The sequence below is a fragment of the Spodoptera frugiperda genome, chromosome 29, assembly GCF_023101765.2.
Source record: "Spodoptera frugiperda isolate SF20-4 chromosome 29, AGI-APGP_CSIRO_Sfru_2.0, whole genome shotgun sequence".
Classification (NCBI taxonomy): domain Eukaryota; kingdom Metazoa; phylum Arthropoda; class Insecta; order Lepidoptera; family Noctuidae; genus Spodoptera; species Spodoptera frugiperda.
The window spans coordinates 2,912,638-2,928,255 of record NC_064240.1 but is presented as its reverse complement, the minus strand read 5'-3'; the positions used below and the strand labels follow the sequence as shown (position 1 = coordinate 2,928,255).

The 15,618-nt window shown below is 36.2% G+C and overlaps 3 protein-coding genes across 8 annotated transcripts in view; 2 read left to right on the top strand and 1 right to left on the bottom strand.

Annotated features, from left to right (window-relative positions):
* Positions 1-3,485, top strand: part of LOC118268575 (histone-lysine N-methyltransferase 2C) — a 39,959-nt gene extending 36,474 nt beyond the window's left edge. The window contains 3 exon segments of the mRNA XM_050706495.1: positions 60-189; positions 481-663; positions 1,297-3,485. Coding sequence (XP_050562452.1) covers positions 60-189; positions 481-663; positions 1,297-1,389 — 406 coding nt within the window. The 3' untranslated portion in view covers positions 1,390-3,485.
* Positions 3,486-4,735: 1,250 nt separating this feature from the next.
* Positions 4,736-13,055, bottom strand: LOC118268202 (GTP-binding protein SAR1b). 6 transcript variants are annotated; one of them, XM_035582565.2, is made up of 5 exons: positions 12,888-13,055; positions 12,547-12,596; positions 11,417-11,536; positions 7,770-8,071; positions 4,736-6,526 (listed from the first exon to the last, which is right to left on the bottom strand). In XM_035582565.2, the coding sequence occupies exons 2-5, from the start codon at positions 12,587-12,589 to the stop codon at positions 6,410-6,412; spliced, it is 582 nt and encodes a 193-aa protein (XP_035438458.1). In that variant the 5' UTR covers positions 12,590-12,596; positions 12,888-13,055; the 3' UTR covers positions 4,736-6,409. The 6 variants fall into 6 exon arrangements, with proteins under 6 accessions (XP_035438458.1, XP_035438462.1, XP_035438461.1 ...); XM_035582569.2 differs by having other exon boundaries at positions 12,836-13,042; XM_035582568.2 differs by having other exon boundaries at positions 12,840-13,042.
* A 432-nt stretch (positions 13,056-13,487) lies between these two features.
* Positions 13,488-14,723, top strand: LOC118268445 (40S ribosomal protein S14). Its single transcript, XM_035582946.2, has 3 exons — positions 13,488-13,649; positions 13,833-14,077; positions 14,456-14,723. The coding sequence occupies exons 2-3, from the start codon at positions 13,841-13,843 to the stop codon at positions 14,672-14,674; spliced, it is 456 nt and encodes a 151-aa protein (XP_035438839.1). The 5' UTR covers positions 13,488-13,649; positions 13,833-13,840; the 3' UTR covers positions 14,675-14,723.
* Positions 14,724-15,618: the final 895 nt, after the last annotated feature.

Genomic DNA, 15,618 nt, shown 5'->3' with positions numbered 1-15,618 from the left:
ACACCAAGAACATTACCAACATGTTTTATATGTTACATAATGTGATGTTGTATTTTCAGGTCCAAAATCCAAGGATTAGGTCTGTACGCTGCTCGAGACTTGGAGAAGCATACCATGGTCATAGAGTACATTGGAGAAATAATACGCTCCGAGTTGTCGGAGATACGAGAGAAGCAGTACGAGGCTAAGGTAAGAAAACTGTCACATTTATAAGTGACTAGCTACTTCCGCGCGGTTTCACCCGCTCTGCTCGGCTCCTATTGGTCATAGCGTGATGTTTAATAGCCTATAGCCTTCCTCGATAAATGCACTATCCAACACAAAAAGAAATTATTCAAATCGGACCAGTAGTTCCGGAGATTAGCGCGTTCAAACAAAAAAACTCTTCAGCTTTATAATATTAGTATAGATTAGTATAGATTATATTGATTGGTTTCTAATAACACTATTTTTAACATAAAACAATGTTTGTGTATGTAGAACCGCGGTATCTACATGTTCCGGCTGGACGAGCGCCGCGTGGTGGACGCGACGCTGTCGGGCGGCCTGGCGCGGTACATCAACCACTCGTGCCAACCCAACTGTGTCGCCGAGACCGTCGAGGTCGACCGACATCTGCGCATCATCATCTTCGCCAAACGACGCATCGCGCGCGGAGAGGAGGTAACTTTACACATTATATACAAACATTTCAAAAACTACCTCTTTTTGTCATTACTATACAACGTGTAACAAAATAAACATATACATCAAGAAGCCCTGATGTATACAGGTTCAATAGAATCTCTACACAAAGTTTCAGCTTAAAATACGTTTAAAAAAAATTAATACCAAATATCGCATGGTTCTTGATTTCAAATCATACAAACGTGTCACAACACTACAGGGGTCACTCCTGATCCGGAGCTGCGGACTACCTAGCGGGTTTACCGGGGCTTCGGGTCGAAAAGCAGGAGAAGGAACGGGGTGGTTTTTAGTCAGTAAGAGTCTGACACTCCCTTTCGCCTTGCCCAAGGCGGGAGAAGTCATAGGATGATTTTCCCCCATCAAAAAAAAAAAAAAAAAAAACAGGGGTCACTCGCTAGTATTACGAAACATTTCTTCTGTTAATCTACCTTTCTATCTAATTTTGATTCGCGCGGCGGCGTGATTGAAAAATTCATAACTTGGTATCATGAAAACATGAGTTTAAAAACCCTTCCCGTATCGTTTGTTTTGTTATCTAGAAACAATACACTTGATATGTATACCCCCTTTTTGTTATACGTTGTATAACCAAACTTTTTTATTTTACAGTTGGCATACGATTATAAATTCGACATTGAAGATGATGCTCACAAGATCATGTGTATGTGTGGAGCTCCTAATTGCCGCAAGTGGATGAACTGAACACCACGCCCTCTAGAGCATGCACCCCGGAGACTGAACGAGTGCGGGGCCGACCCACGCCCCGGCTACTGTGTATATGTGTAAACATTATCCCATGTTTACCTCTTTAGTCCCACTTTTAATTTGATTCAGTTAAACAAGTCTCAGATCTCGATGTTACGTTATGACGACTATGAAATTATGATGGAACTAATTTAATAAAATCAAATCGACTCGAATCGTAATTTCAAAATAAAATTAGTAATCAAATAATTTATTTAATCATAGTAATCACTCTCACTGTTACCGTTACTATCTGTCTTCACATTTTTCTTTATTTGTTTATAATATAGTCCAATACACTAAGTGATAAAATGAATCTAATATCAATGATGTAACAATATATTTTCTTTCATTTCTATCTAATTAAATCCATCAATATTTTACAAAGTATAAGTTAGTAACTAATGTCTATTTACTGAATCAAATTAAAAGTCGGACTACAGACTATGTTTTAGCTTAGGAAAGGCTATGATAACTAGTTTTATGTACCAAAGTGATCATAATACATGTAAGTAAATGAATCATATTAGACTTGTTTAAAATTTCACTCTTATTAAGCTGACGTGTGATGATCTACGAATAAGACAATATCAAAAGAGTTTTACTGGTATCTTCAATTTTATAACTATATTAAACCGTCGCGGTGATCAATCGGAACATTTTTGTAAATAATATTAAATCGATATAGAAGTTGTTATTGAATTTAAATGTTTTAGATGTGAACGTTTTACGAGAGTAGACTGTAGGCTAAGATTTTAATTTTATTATGTTCAATGTATTTTATGAATGTTTTGTGTCGCTGTTTTAAATGACTTTATTAATGAACATTTATTTGAAAATTATCGCACCTAAGTCGTCACAGTCAATGTTCGCGTATACCTCTAAAGTGTACTTGTAAATCTCAGCAGTGACTATAGTTAGGTTAAGTTACCAAATAGACGAGTCTACATTTAGTATGCATAGAGCACAATATATTTAGCGATGTAAATAACCTCTTTATTAGAAATTATGTAGGGCCCCGTGTCGGCCGGGCCGGGCTAGGCGGACCTTGTAACAGGGTAGTAATATAATTTCTAATGGAGCGGCACGAGACGCCACGATGTGCCTGACCCGTTGTTGTTTACGTCGTACGACTCGTAGGATAGATACATACCACGCCGCGCCTTCTCACGGTGGACGAACTTGATACTATACCTATACGTGTGTAAGTATGAATGTTACGTGCCTACTTTTATTCACATGATTTATTACACGTTCTACTGAACACAAATGTTACTGAAGAAACTGTTAATATATTTTTTAGAGAGAAGACATGACATTTCGTGATGAAATTATTTTGCGAATACTTTACCCGAAATAATAGTTTTATACATATAGCCACCGCGACCGTCTCAAATAAATTATGTGAATAAAACACCGTGCACATAGTAGCTAGTGTAATTATTTATATAATAAATTTAATGAATAGTCCCAAATGTGATATTACCTCACATAATTCGCGTGAACTTCACTATGTAGTGGCCATTGTGACCTACTAGGTTAGCTTGTTGCGTTAGGGGCGCGCGCCGCGACGCGCTGTAGCATCGACGGATGCGTTGTAAGTTGCAAGACGCTTGTAAGATCTGGTAAAAGAGAAATATTTATGTATGTATGTAGCACAAGGAATTATTGTAACGCAGGTTGCCGTCTACCAATGTTATGAATTCATGCAATGTAATTTTAAGTGTTAAATGTGCAATATCATATCTTGAGTACAGATTGTAAATACGGAAGTAGCGCAGCGGTGGACAAGTTATTATATTGTAATCATGGAATAGATTTGTGTTATGTATTGTTTTTGTAATCAATCAGTTGTACACCTTTCATTAAATATTACCATCGATTTTATTTAAAGCATTCCCATAAAATTTTCACTATAGTTTGACTCAAATTATTCTTATTTTCATGATAAAACATTTTGAAAGTTGTAAAATTATGTATGTACTTGAATATTCTATACATAAGTATTTTTATTGCATTATTTTCCTATAATTAAAATTTTAATTAGTATAATACATTTTGTTTTATTTCATAAACATAACTGAACTACCCTTGAAATGTGTTTGTAATTCTATAAATGGGTCCATTCTGGTCCAAGTTTACTGCCACGATGCCACCCCATCCAACAAATTATCAAAATCTGTCATTATGGGGGCGTACGTCACCTCTTGACGTTGCAAGTCTCGTTATTTTTTGGCTAAGACTCTAAATTTTGAAATATTTATCCCAGATCAGGCGATCGGGAATAAAAAACAGTTCTAAAACCCGTTTTATTTATTTATTTTATTTTAGGGCAACCAACAATACAAAATGGTAATACAAAAATTACATAACAATAGATACATGAAGCCCATTATAGGTTCCCATTGATAGAAACAGAAAACTTAGATAGACTTAAATATTAGCAAGCACTTACATTAAAATAACTATAACAGGTTGCAATAGCAACTCATTGCACGGTCCCTTGAAAGAGGATTGCATATAAACGATAGCGCACCGAACGGCAACTGAATAGAAATGAGTCCAGTGTGAATTCCTACAAATTATTTTGTAATCCCTACTCGATCGCACTAAGCATGAGTTGTACCTGTAGTTAGACCGGGTTAAATATGACTGATTTAAAACAAATCTTATGTAGATCAGAATAATCGATTTCATTTGATAAGATTTTAAGTAAAACCGTCCAATCCGCCAGTCGACATCGATTATAATATGCTACCTCTGCCCTCGTTCGTTGAATTTCGGCGGGTGTCCCTGACGCGTCTGTGCGTTTATTATAATACTTACAAAAAATAATCTAATATTATGTATTTGCAGCTCAAACTTAGGAAACAGACACACTGAAATGTGGTATTTATAACCACAAAAGATAATTTATGTGAAGAGATTCAAATTAGGGAATGCAAATCACGCCACGCGAGAATGGGGCTCACAAGCGACCGCCGATTTCAAGATCTCGCGCGATTGGCAGGTTTTATGTATTTTTACAAATAATCATTTTAGTATTACAAAAAAAAAGTCTTATAAAATTGCCGTTATCAGTAAACTAATAAGTTTCTATTGTACGTGTCTTGTGAAATTTAGATGGATTCAAGCCTTCAAGCTACATATATTTCGATGGATTTATTTAAGGAGATTTTATAATTTACCTCTGCAGAAGTGCACACTCACTGCGCTAAAAGTTTTGTTGTCTTCTAGTTGAAAGTGTTGGGTACATTTTTGTTGGAATGGATTGTTGTGTAAATGTTATAAATAAAACATATAATTATTTCATATAAATTTTATTACAAACGTTTTTTTTACTTAAACTGCAAATAATATACCAAAGAACATTGTCTAAGTAAAGCTGGAGATCCAGCACACGTTGATCGCAACTAAGTTATGATTGGAAACGGCTTGTCTAGCGAGGCGACCACCGGCGCACTGCCAAGCTAGTCTCGGGCTTCACATCAATTCACTAAGTTATAAAACATATTAGAAAACATCAAAACAATATTCATTTACTGATGTGATGCTTACAAACCTGATCTGAACAAAAATACGTGTTTGATAAATAAATCGAATTGATTGTGCTTGAAAACAAACCGAAATCATGAAATACTGTTGTGTTCCACTTGACTGCAACGTCAGTAAGTATTAATGGAAGATACTTGTATACTATAAACCTTAACTGAGTAAGTATTAAAATTCATTTTGTCTCAGCTAGCACTAACGTAGACTAGCCGTTTCTTACAATGTCTATTTAAACATTCCGAAAAATTCAAATGATTGAAATAATTTACAAAAATATAACATTCGTCACTTTAACACATACAACACAATGAGCTTTACTTGATAAATACATAATCGAGTCAATATTATCACTCAAGTTGGAATGAGAATAAGAAAATAAATATTATAATTTCAATTAAAATTGTATAGAGCAGCAGACAGAATGTCTGCGGCGCTATGTTTACTGTAATAGAATAGAATAGAAGAGACAGAGACGACAAAGCTGCTTGTACTAGTTAGTGCGACTTTGTCTCAAGAGTTGAAGATATTTGGCGATGAAATGATACATAATACCAAAATTACCATGCTTTGCACCATTACCTTATTTATATAGACACAAATTTATATGGTTTCACAAACCTAAAAATGTTGAAACCCCTGACGCAATCATTTGACTTACGTAAAATAATAATAATAATGTTGTTTCAGTAGTTTACAGCCAAAAACAAAAATCACTGAACGATACAGCTAGTCGCTATTCGTAGCTGAGATATTGTAGAACCGCGGTACATGACATCGCTAACTAGTAATGCTCGGCTCGCACACACTTTGTACTTTAACACTAGTATTGCTAGCAACTAAGTACTTCAATATTTGCATCCTGAATGCAGCTGCGACTGACGCGTGTACGACGGACGTATGTCGTACAGGGAGCGCAGCTACATTCAGGGCAATGCCGAATTAGTTACTTACTTAACCTAGGAAAAAGAGGCAGTATAATAAATTATTTATTATTTTATTGATAAGTTGATCCTTACAATAATAAAAGGATTCGTTTAGAATAATAGTCTAGTCTCGATGTTGAGATGTTCCAACCATTACAATGAAGCATTACTAGTGAGCGATTGTTGGCTGCTTACAAACGGGCGTTTCGAGCATATATACATCGTGAGAACGTAGCCGCTTACTGCACGTAGCTGTGGCGGTTCAGAGACCGAGTCCGGTCCACACTAATAGTTAAGAGAAGCATCAGTCACGAAGTGTAAGTCCCAGTCATCTTCGAAGCAAGTTTGAAGTACTTGATAATTAATATAAAGTAAATAAATGATACACAGGCACAAAGTAGATTATTGCATTTGGGCGGCTACGTTTTGTTTGACATTTATATGAGAAGCATACGCGAGTATAAGCGAGCCGAGTGGCGGCGGCGTGCGTGCGCCCGCGCAGCTCAGTCGATGTACTGGGCGAGCCAGCGGAAGCCCTCGCCGTAGCCCTGGCGCTTCAGCACCGAGCACATGAACAGCTCCAGGGGCCGGCCGGGCAACTCTGATCTGGATACTTTGCCCTGGAACAGATGTTCATGACGTTATTACTGGTGAAATAACATAAAATCAAATACCTATAAGACTAGAAAAATAACACAAACGTTTAATACACTTCCTACATATATTGTAATATTGTATTTTTATAACTACATATATAAGATAAGATTGATTATGTCGCACTCGGTATCGCCGAGTACATGTCCGTCAATAAGTAGCGTCGAGTAGATTAGCATAAATAAATAAACCTTGGGAGTCTGCACACAAGCAGACTGTATCTAGGAAATAATATGAATGGTTAAGTGGCCTACCTAAGCAATTAATATTATTCAGTGAATGTGGTACATTCTAAGTAAACTAGTTCGTTAAATTACAATTTTAGATTACTCGAGTCACATCAGCAAGAAATAAGACAATACAATTCAATCTACGTTTTATTTTGTACGTAATGTTGGAAAATAGCATTATTATTATTCCTATTCGTTACGCCTATGTTAATTAATTTATTCAAGCGATTCTCCATTATTTTTTAAGTACTTTGTTCGTAATAGGAAAGGAATATGTGCATATATTTTCTGATAAATAAATAAATTACGAATACGATTGTGCACTTTGTCATTTACTGGAGGTGAGATAAAGTAAGTAATAAATATATTGTAGATAGTGGTCGGGTACAAGGCGACGATTATACGGACCTAGTTATCTGTATACGTAAGTAATGCTAAAATTAGCACCTACTCATACTAACGGTACAAAATCCATTTCCGTACAACTTGACTTTATAAACTTTATAAATCGAGCATTATTATTATTCTCTGTTCGTCTAATGAAATCTAAGGCTTTAAAGTGGAATCGACTAAAGTTTTACTGTCCATAAAACAATCGTAAAATTTGGCGCGCATTGCATAAAAACGTTAAGATAAGAATATTTGTAAATTGGGTCAGTCGGTCGTGACGTTCATATTGGTACCGGGATGATAGTGTGTAATTGAAAGAATTCAATTAAATAGAAATGTCATTTACTGGAGTGAGATAAAGTAAGTAATAAATATATTGTAGATAGTGGTCGGGTACTAGAATTTATAGCTGAAGCTATTTTAGAGAAAATAGAAACGCAATTACTAGTATTGTAAAGAATTTTCAACATGCAAATAAGATTCATTCAACCCAAATATCCAATATGACGATTGTGTTGAACGTTTTGAAGTTAAATAGTAATATAAATGACAGACTATAAACAAGAATGAAGTGATGATAGGGGCTTACCTTTCCAGTGGTCTGTTGGTACAGGTTGAAGAACTGACGGAGCTCGTCCTCACTAGCTGCGCCGGGCTTGTCGATCTTGTTGCCGAGGATGAGCACGGGGCAGTTGCTGAGCGTCTCGTCAGTGAGCAGCGAGTCCAGCTCGGCCTTGGACTCGGGCAGGCGCGGGCGGTCGCAGGCGTCCACCAGGAACACGATGGCGTCCACCGCCGGGAAGTAGTCGCGCCACACGCGCCGCGCCTGCTGATGCCCGCCCAAGTCGAACGTCGTGAAACGCATACTGCCTATTGACAGCTCCTCCGACGCTGTGGATATTATGTTGTGTTAGAAAAGTTTACACAAGTTAAGTTAAAATCTCACTTCATACCAAATTACACTTTTCTAAAGAGATTTTTAACATTACTAATACGCCTTACACCTTTTCCTTAAACATTGCATTGTATTTACGTAAAGAGTAACAAATAAATAAACAAAACGATTAGCTACACACAGGTAGCTACATAGTTTACTGTTGATTTTAATAAATAATCTGTCACACACAATGTCAGAACAACAATAGTACAAGTTATATTTATGTAATTTTTGGCATGCCACAATGGCAATAATTTATTTGTGACAGCAATCAGCTACGCATACTACTTAATCTATACTAATGTTACAATGCTGCAGAGTTTGTTTGTTTGTTTGTTTACGCACTAATCTCCGGAACTGCTGGTTCGAGTTGAATAATTATTTTTGTTTTAGATAGTTAATTTATTGAGGATGGCTTTAGGGTATAAAATATCACGCTACGCTCAATAAGAGCTGGGCAGCGGGTGAAACTGTAGTCATATATAAAATTATTTGCAAATATATAATGTACTAAGAATATTCCATGATATCGGCCACTCAGTAATAAATGAGACATTTATTTATCAGCAGGGAAGTGAGATAAAAAGGTTGATTGAAATATATACATGAAACTAAAGTAGGAAGATACTGTCACTGCAATCTCTGTGTAAAAACTGGCGTTTGATTGGTTGGCATCATGCTATCTTGACCAATAGACTATTTGTTAATAAGGTCATTGGACTTGCGAAAGTCACAATGATTTAAATCTATACTAAGTTTATAAAACTGATGAGTTTGTTTGTTTTATCAAACTAATTTTGTTTTTGTGTGTGTGTTGGATAGTACAGGTATTGAGCAAGGCTATCAAACATCCGGAGCTGAGGACAATGTAACAGGTCATCGGGGCTCTGGCTCATAGCAGGAGACGGAACGGGGTGGTTTTAGCCAGTAAGAGTCTGACACTTCCTCTCGCCTCACCTAAGGCGGTAGAAGTCACTATAATATGATTTCCCCCTCAAAAAAAGGCTATCAAACATCACACTGCAATCAATATGAGCTGAGTAGCATGTGAAACCGCAAGAGTATAGCTTGTTATACTTAAAGTTTGTACATTCATATAAGAAAAGAATAAAGTTGTACACTAAACCAATAGAGCATGGGATTGAAAAAACATAAGTACCTAAATGCTAATGATTATCAAAACATTCAATAAGTACAGCATTATTATATCACACATTATATAAAAAAATCATAACATGACAAGTCACCATGATTTTACTTAAAACATATAATAAGATAATTAATTCTGAGCAGGAAATAAGACTTGTATACAACCTTGAGTGGCTCATTATAATTGATGTTCATTTTCTGGCAGAATATAAAACCAGTTTGGACAATTCTTAACATATTATTAAGGCTTATATGCCGAAAGAAGGTAAGCAGATAGATAATAAACACCTATTTTCGTCTATAGTCTTCCAAATGTAACATACTATACAATTTTTTTAAGACATTGCCTCACGCTAGTGTTTTCTCCTGTATTATGGGTGCGTTTACAAACATACAAGTTCACATACACATGACACCCTGACCCGAAAAAATTTGTTGATCACACAAATAGTTGCTCCATGCGTGAATCGAGCCCGCTACAAGTTACACGGCAGCCAGTTGCCTAGCCACCGCGCCCATACCCAGCCACGCATTTACGAAATTCTGGCAATACCTTTGCATTCATTTTGATAATGTAAACAGAGTTACATTTTTAGGGAACAGAGAGTAAAGTTCCCTAAGAAAAGGAGGATCCTCCGACCAGGCGAGGTGATCATGCCTGGCGGGCTTTCTGCCCAACTGTTGTACGTTGGGATTTTCTATCCGTGTTAATTCGCATGCAAACTTCATATGTGCGATGCAGGATAGTTATGACGTCATCCGTTGATTTGCTCGTCGATAGTCTATGTGCGACTTCTGTCATCTGTCATCTGTTACTCCAAATGTCAGTGTCGCCACATCACTCCCCCCCAAGACCGGAGGTCGATCCTGTTGAGACGGCTGTCGATGCTTGAGATGAGCGGTGCCAGAGCCAGTGTAGAAAGTCCCTAGTTCCAGTGAGTCGGAACTGTGCCGCTGAATGCCCAGTGAGTCGGGTGAGCGGTGCAGGGCGATACTCCAGTGAGTCGGAGTAGTGAAGCTCGCAGTGTCCCACGGTGAGTCGGGGAATTGATGCTGCGAGGGTAGGTGCGTAGTGGCTGGCGTCTGCGTTGACGGGAGGAAGACGTCCTCAGACCGTGTGCAGAGTGCTGTGCCTAGACGCTGATGAGGCCGTAGGGAAGAACCAGGCTGCATATCTTCGATGTAGCGTGTGGTGGTCCCTGATGAGGCCGAGGATGCTGGTTGGCTGCGACTTGATTACCGCTCAGCGGAGAAGTGATGGGTGAGGGAGATGGCAATGAGGATGACGGTGCTGATCTGCTCCGTGAAGGTTGGTTTCAATCACGTCGGGGTCACCACTTTAGGGAACAGAGAGTAAAGTTCCCTAAGAAAAGGAGGATCCTCCGACCAGGCGAGGTGATCATGCCTGGCGGGCTTTCTGCCCAACTGTTGTACGTTGGGATTTTCTATCCGTGTTAATTCGCATGCAAACTTCATATGTGCGATGCAGGATAGTTATGACGTCATCCGTTGATTTGCTCGTCGATAGTCTATGTGCGACTTCTGTCATCTGTCATCTGTCACTTGTCAGTGTCGCCACACATTTATTATATTTCAATAAATTTGACCAAATAAACACAGTGCACAGAAAACTTGAATGAAGATATAATGAGTATTGATCAGTAATTTACAACAGCCTTGTGCACCAAATGTTAATAAATTTTATATTAGACATTTGTTTATTTAATTCTCATGAGTGGCACTAGATGCATATCTTGTTGAAGTAGTAATTTGACCCTTATCTATTTATCAACAACATAAGCATGACTTTCATAGTTATATAATAATTATTTTATAGAAGTTACTATGTTTATTTAAACATTCTCAATAGTTATTTTTCATTTCATCAGTTGTTTTATCCTAATCTAATTTACATGACTTAAAACCAAATATTATTTAGAATGTAATATTGAATTAGTAACAAAGGTATGGAATTTCATCATTCCCTTCAGAAAAATACTAGGTATTTTATGTTAATTGTATGAAATTAACACTAAATAAGACTCATGTATTTACTAAGAAATTTGTAATGAGAAAAACCCAAATGATATTTTGTTTGGTAAGTACTAAGAATTTACATGATAAACAAATTATAATAAATAGTTACTTACTGGGATGCAATGTGGGTACATGCTGCGCCAATCTGTCATCCTTCAGCATGTGCAGGAGTGTGGTCTTGCCAGCATTGTCCAGCCCCAGGAACAGTAGCTTGCCTGACTTCTTCCACAGACCTGATAAACAATCAACCTCATTAAATACAATAACTTCATAGACATTACCTATTTTTTTAACTTTACAAAAATAGAATGCTGTTATTTTTTATAAACTAGGTATACAATTAAGTTTGAATTTAGAATATCTTTAAAAAAGTTACTAGTGATGTGGTAAATGAAAGTCAATTTATAATTTAACTTTTTAAAACTACTAATTTGAATTGTTATAATCATGAATAAAAGATGCCTTAATATAAGGTGTAAGGAAATGGTGAGTAGTTTCAAATGCTAAGGATGGTTAGTAGGTCACTGTGTCACTTCACTGAGTAACCAATGTTGACCTTCAGTTGAAACAGTTACACACAAACTATGAAATACTATTTACTATTGAGTTTGGACGGGCTTTTGTAACTCTTTGGTGAAATTGTAGTTACAAGTAATTTGACTAAATATTTATCATAAATGACCATGATTTATACCCAAAAAGTAGATACTTCTATTGATTGATTTGACTTAATCCACAGATAATTCAATAAATATATCACATTAATAGCCAAATGCCACCACATTAGTGTCTTCAATGTGTGATTTAATATAATAGTATTATAATACAAAAACAATAAGGAAGCATTTGGTTTCACTTCTTTAAAAAACTAATTTGAACATGCAAACCTTCCTATTTTGTAAGTTCAACTTTCTACCAGTGTCTGCTTATGGTTTAGCCAGAAACAATTATACATAATTTGTACCTTTTAAGTCAGTAATCAAATGTTTGTGCCAGTGGAGTTGGGTAGGTGATGTTTTGCAATAATCATAGTACTTGTGATTGCATCAAACATTCCCCAAAAACATTAATGGATGTAGTAAGTTTTTACATGGTTTTAAGTTGTACTCATGACCATCAACTCATGATACATCAGCTAGGAACTAACCACTTCAGAAAGTTGAACTTTGGCTGGAATTATGGCTAGATTCCAGTCACAGGTACAAAGAAGATCATGCAAGATTCCAATAAGAACTTCACTTACCAAGGAATCCGAGAACACCAGTGAACCAATCCAAGATAAACATTTTGAATCTGGAACGTAGGAAACAATATTAATTCAGAACATCTCCACCTTCATCACAAAGAACGTATGGGATGAGTAATGACTTGCAAATCTTTTTGTTATCAATTACGTCGTAGTAGCTACCAGTGGAATTTCACTGAGCGACGCCACCACACATCACACATGCCGTCAAACTCGTCGAGACATCGAAAACGTAATAGGAATACAATATTGAATTGAGTAACATGAATGACAGAACGTCACTTACGTACTTGAAACTTCGAACTTTAATTACACCAAAACGAAAATGAAATACTCACTATTTAAAATTGAACTAGATTAACTAATGCTAAAAGGAAGTTTATCACAATATTTCACACTTATTAGCAATATGTTACGTCGCTAAAACCGACGATTTTTCTCAGCAACGAATAAGCGATGGAAATATGAATCTGTTGGCAATGACGTACGCTATTTCCGGATGTTGTCACATTGCTTTAGGGATGGGGATAGCTCATAAAATTCATAAATAATTACTTGGAGTTTTAAGCTAAATTCGTTTTAAATTTTTATTCCAGTTATTATAAATTACAATTAAGAAAAATATTATTACATTACGCATTAAGTTGTAATATATTTATACCTTACTAATTATATTTGTTATTTAATGAATGAAAAAAGCGTGGGATAATTGTGTAAATTAATCTATAATAAAAAGAAGGAATTTTTTAATATTTATACAATTAAATATTTTTATTTCTGTACTTAATTTATTTGGTAGTTTTCTGTATTATGGACAGAATGTTGCCTAGTCTCTAAAAAAATTAAATGATAATCTGTTGTATAATATTGTATTTCTTTGATATTTTGCTTATAAAAATATTTTTATTGATATTTTAGGTACTCAAAACGTATTTTAGGAACATTCATACGGCTATAAAGATGCATGCAAATTGAATTTTTAATTTATTTTTTGTCTTAGTAGGAATAGGACTTTTATTTTTGTATCGTATTTACACCAAAACCCTGGCAACATTCACTCACAATTTCTTTCTAGTTTTTGACAGCTTTCAAAGCTAAAGGTATTTTCAAGTTTTATGTAAAAATGTTTTAAAATTAATGGTTAAACGTGAAATAAGCTCTTATATTGCTAGTTAATACCCTAATTTGTTATCTAGTTCTCTATACGCGTGAATCAGTGTGTGGATTACTCAGATATTTAAGGTTACAAAAGTGGTGCTGAACTGAAGTGTTGTTATTTTCAGGCTGAGCCATGGCACCAAGGAAAAACAAAGTTCAGAAAGAGGAGGTCCAGGTTACTCTGGGCCCTCAGCACTTGGTGGGTGAGACAGTGTTCGGTGTAGCTCACATTTTCGCCTCCTTCAATGACACATTCGTGCACGTTACCGACCTGTCTGGCCGGGAAACCATTGCCCGTGTCACCGGTGGCATGAAGGTGAAGGCTGACCGTGACGAGGCCTCACCCTACGCCGCTATGTTGGCCGCTCAGGTTTGTTTACAATACTTTGATTACGCTTTGTAAAGATATCTTAACATTTTGAGGTTAGAGTGGTATTTTGAACAGTTGTAAATGATAAGACCAAAGCATAGGTTATCTATGTAAGAAAACACCATGCTTAACTTAAAATTCCAGTGTTTACGCTCCTATGTTTAGTTTGTGCATACATACATAATTATAAATGTGTAGACAATTCAAGAAAGTTCACTGTTTTAATACCACTTTGCTGCCAATTTTCTAATGATGCACATAAAACAACTGCTCAATGAAGTTGAGAAGGCCATAGAAATACAAAATAACTAAATGATTTAATAATAAATAATAAATGTATGTAAGATGTCCACTAACTTATTTTATGTGCATTTCCAGGATGTTGCTGAGAAGTGCAAGACTCTTGGCATCACTGCCCTACACATCAAACTGCGTGCCACAGGAGGCAACAAGACCAAGACACCCGGACCTGGTGCTCAGTCTGCTCTCCGTGCCCTGGCTCGTTCCAGCATGAAGATTGGCCGCATTGAGGATGTGACCCCCGTGCCTTCAGACTCTACCCGCAGGAAGGGTGGACGACGAGGACGCAGGCTGTAATCTGTTAGTTTAAGCATACTGTGGGCTTTGAATAAAGGAGTTTACGGTATTTCTGTGTTTTCATTTACAATTTCTGCACTATTTCTAAGTAATGTGTGCACAATGTAATCTTTTCTTAAATTCTTTGTTTACATTCTCCTAACATGAGTAGCAAAGATTACTTAAGACAATAATAATTATTACTCTATTAAGATCAATTCACACATAGTTAATAGTGCCTTCAAACAGCCAAATAGTTAAATTATACTAATTTTGGAATACTAGTTTTTGTTTTCTTAAACTAATGAGTAAGTAGTTATTATAGTTATTTGGGATTTACTCAAACACCATTTGGGTCATCATCACTAGCTAACAAGTACATACTGCTGAGCAATTGTCTCTTCTCACTTGGAGAAGGATTTAGTTTCAATCACCACACTTGGGGTGGATTGGTTGTGGCTGTGGTCATAAGAAAAAGTTGACAAGAGAATTATTAACTTGTAGTTAGTTGTAGTCTACCTTTAGCATGTAATCAACCCTCTTTTAAATAGTATATGGGAAAAGATTAAGTGTTAAGTGGATATTTATGGGTACTGCCAGGATCACTTCTAGGAGGTACATCTACATCTTATCATTATATCTGTCAACCACAAGATGACCACTGGCTGCACATAGGACTCTGCTAATGTCTTCTGTATGTACCATTATGGAAATTTATAACAAGTCTAGAAAGCATCTTTTCAAGATTATATTTTTATAATTCTAAGCTAAATACCATACTCTAGCAGCTTCAAGGTTTGGAGATTTATAAGTGGGTCCACTTTAGTCAAGGTCAACTCTACCTTGTCCATCATTATTATATTTATGGGTGCTAGAGATTTTAGATGATGGTGCGAAAAATAAGCTACTTTTTATGTTAAAATTTTTGGATATCATTGATTTTTATATTGAGTGCACAAACTACA

Excerpts from the sequence above, each read along its gene's own strand:
- LOC118268202 (XM_035582565.2), bottom strand. The coding sequence starts at position 12,589 with ATGTTTATCTTGGATTGGTTCACTGGTGTTCTCGGATTCCTTG. Across the intron at positions 11,537-12,546 it reads TGGTGTTCTCGGATTCCTTG|GTCTGTGGAAGAAGTCAGGC; the intron begins GTAAGTGAAGTT and ends ATTGTTTATCAG. Across the intron at positions 8,072-11,416 it reads TGTACCCACATTGCATCCCA|CGTCGGAGGAGCTGTCAATA; the intron begins GTAAGTAACTAT and ends TAATATCCACAG.
- LOC118268445 (XM_035582946.2), top strand. The coding sequence starts at position 13,841 with ATGGCACCAAGGAAAAACAAAGTTCAGAAAGAGGAGGTCCAGGTTACT. Across the intron at positions 14,078-14,455 it reads CCGCTATGTTGGCCGCTCAG|GATGTTGCTGAGAAGTGCAA; the intron begins GTTTGTTTACAA and ends GTGCATTTCCAG.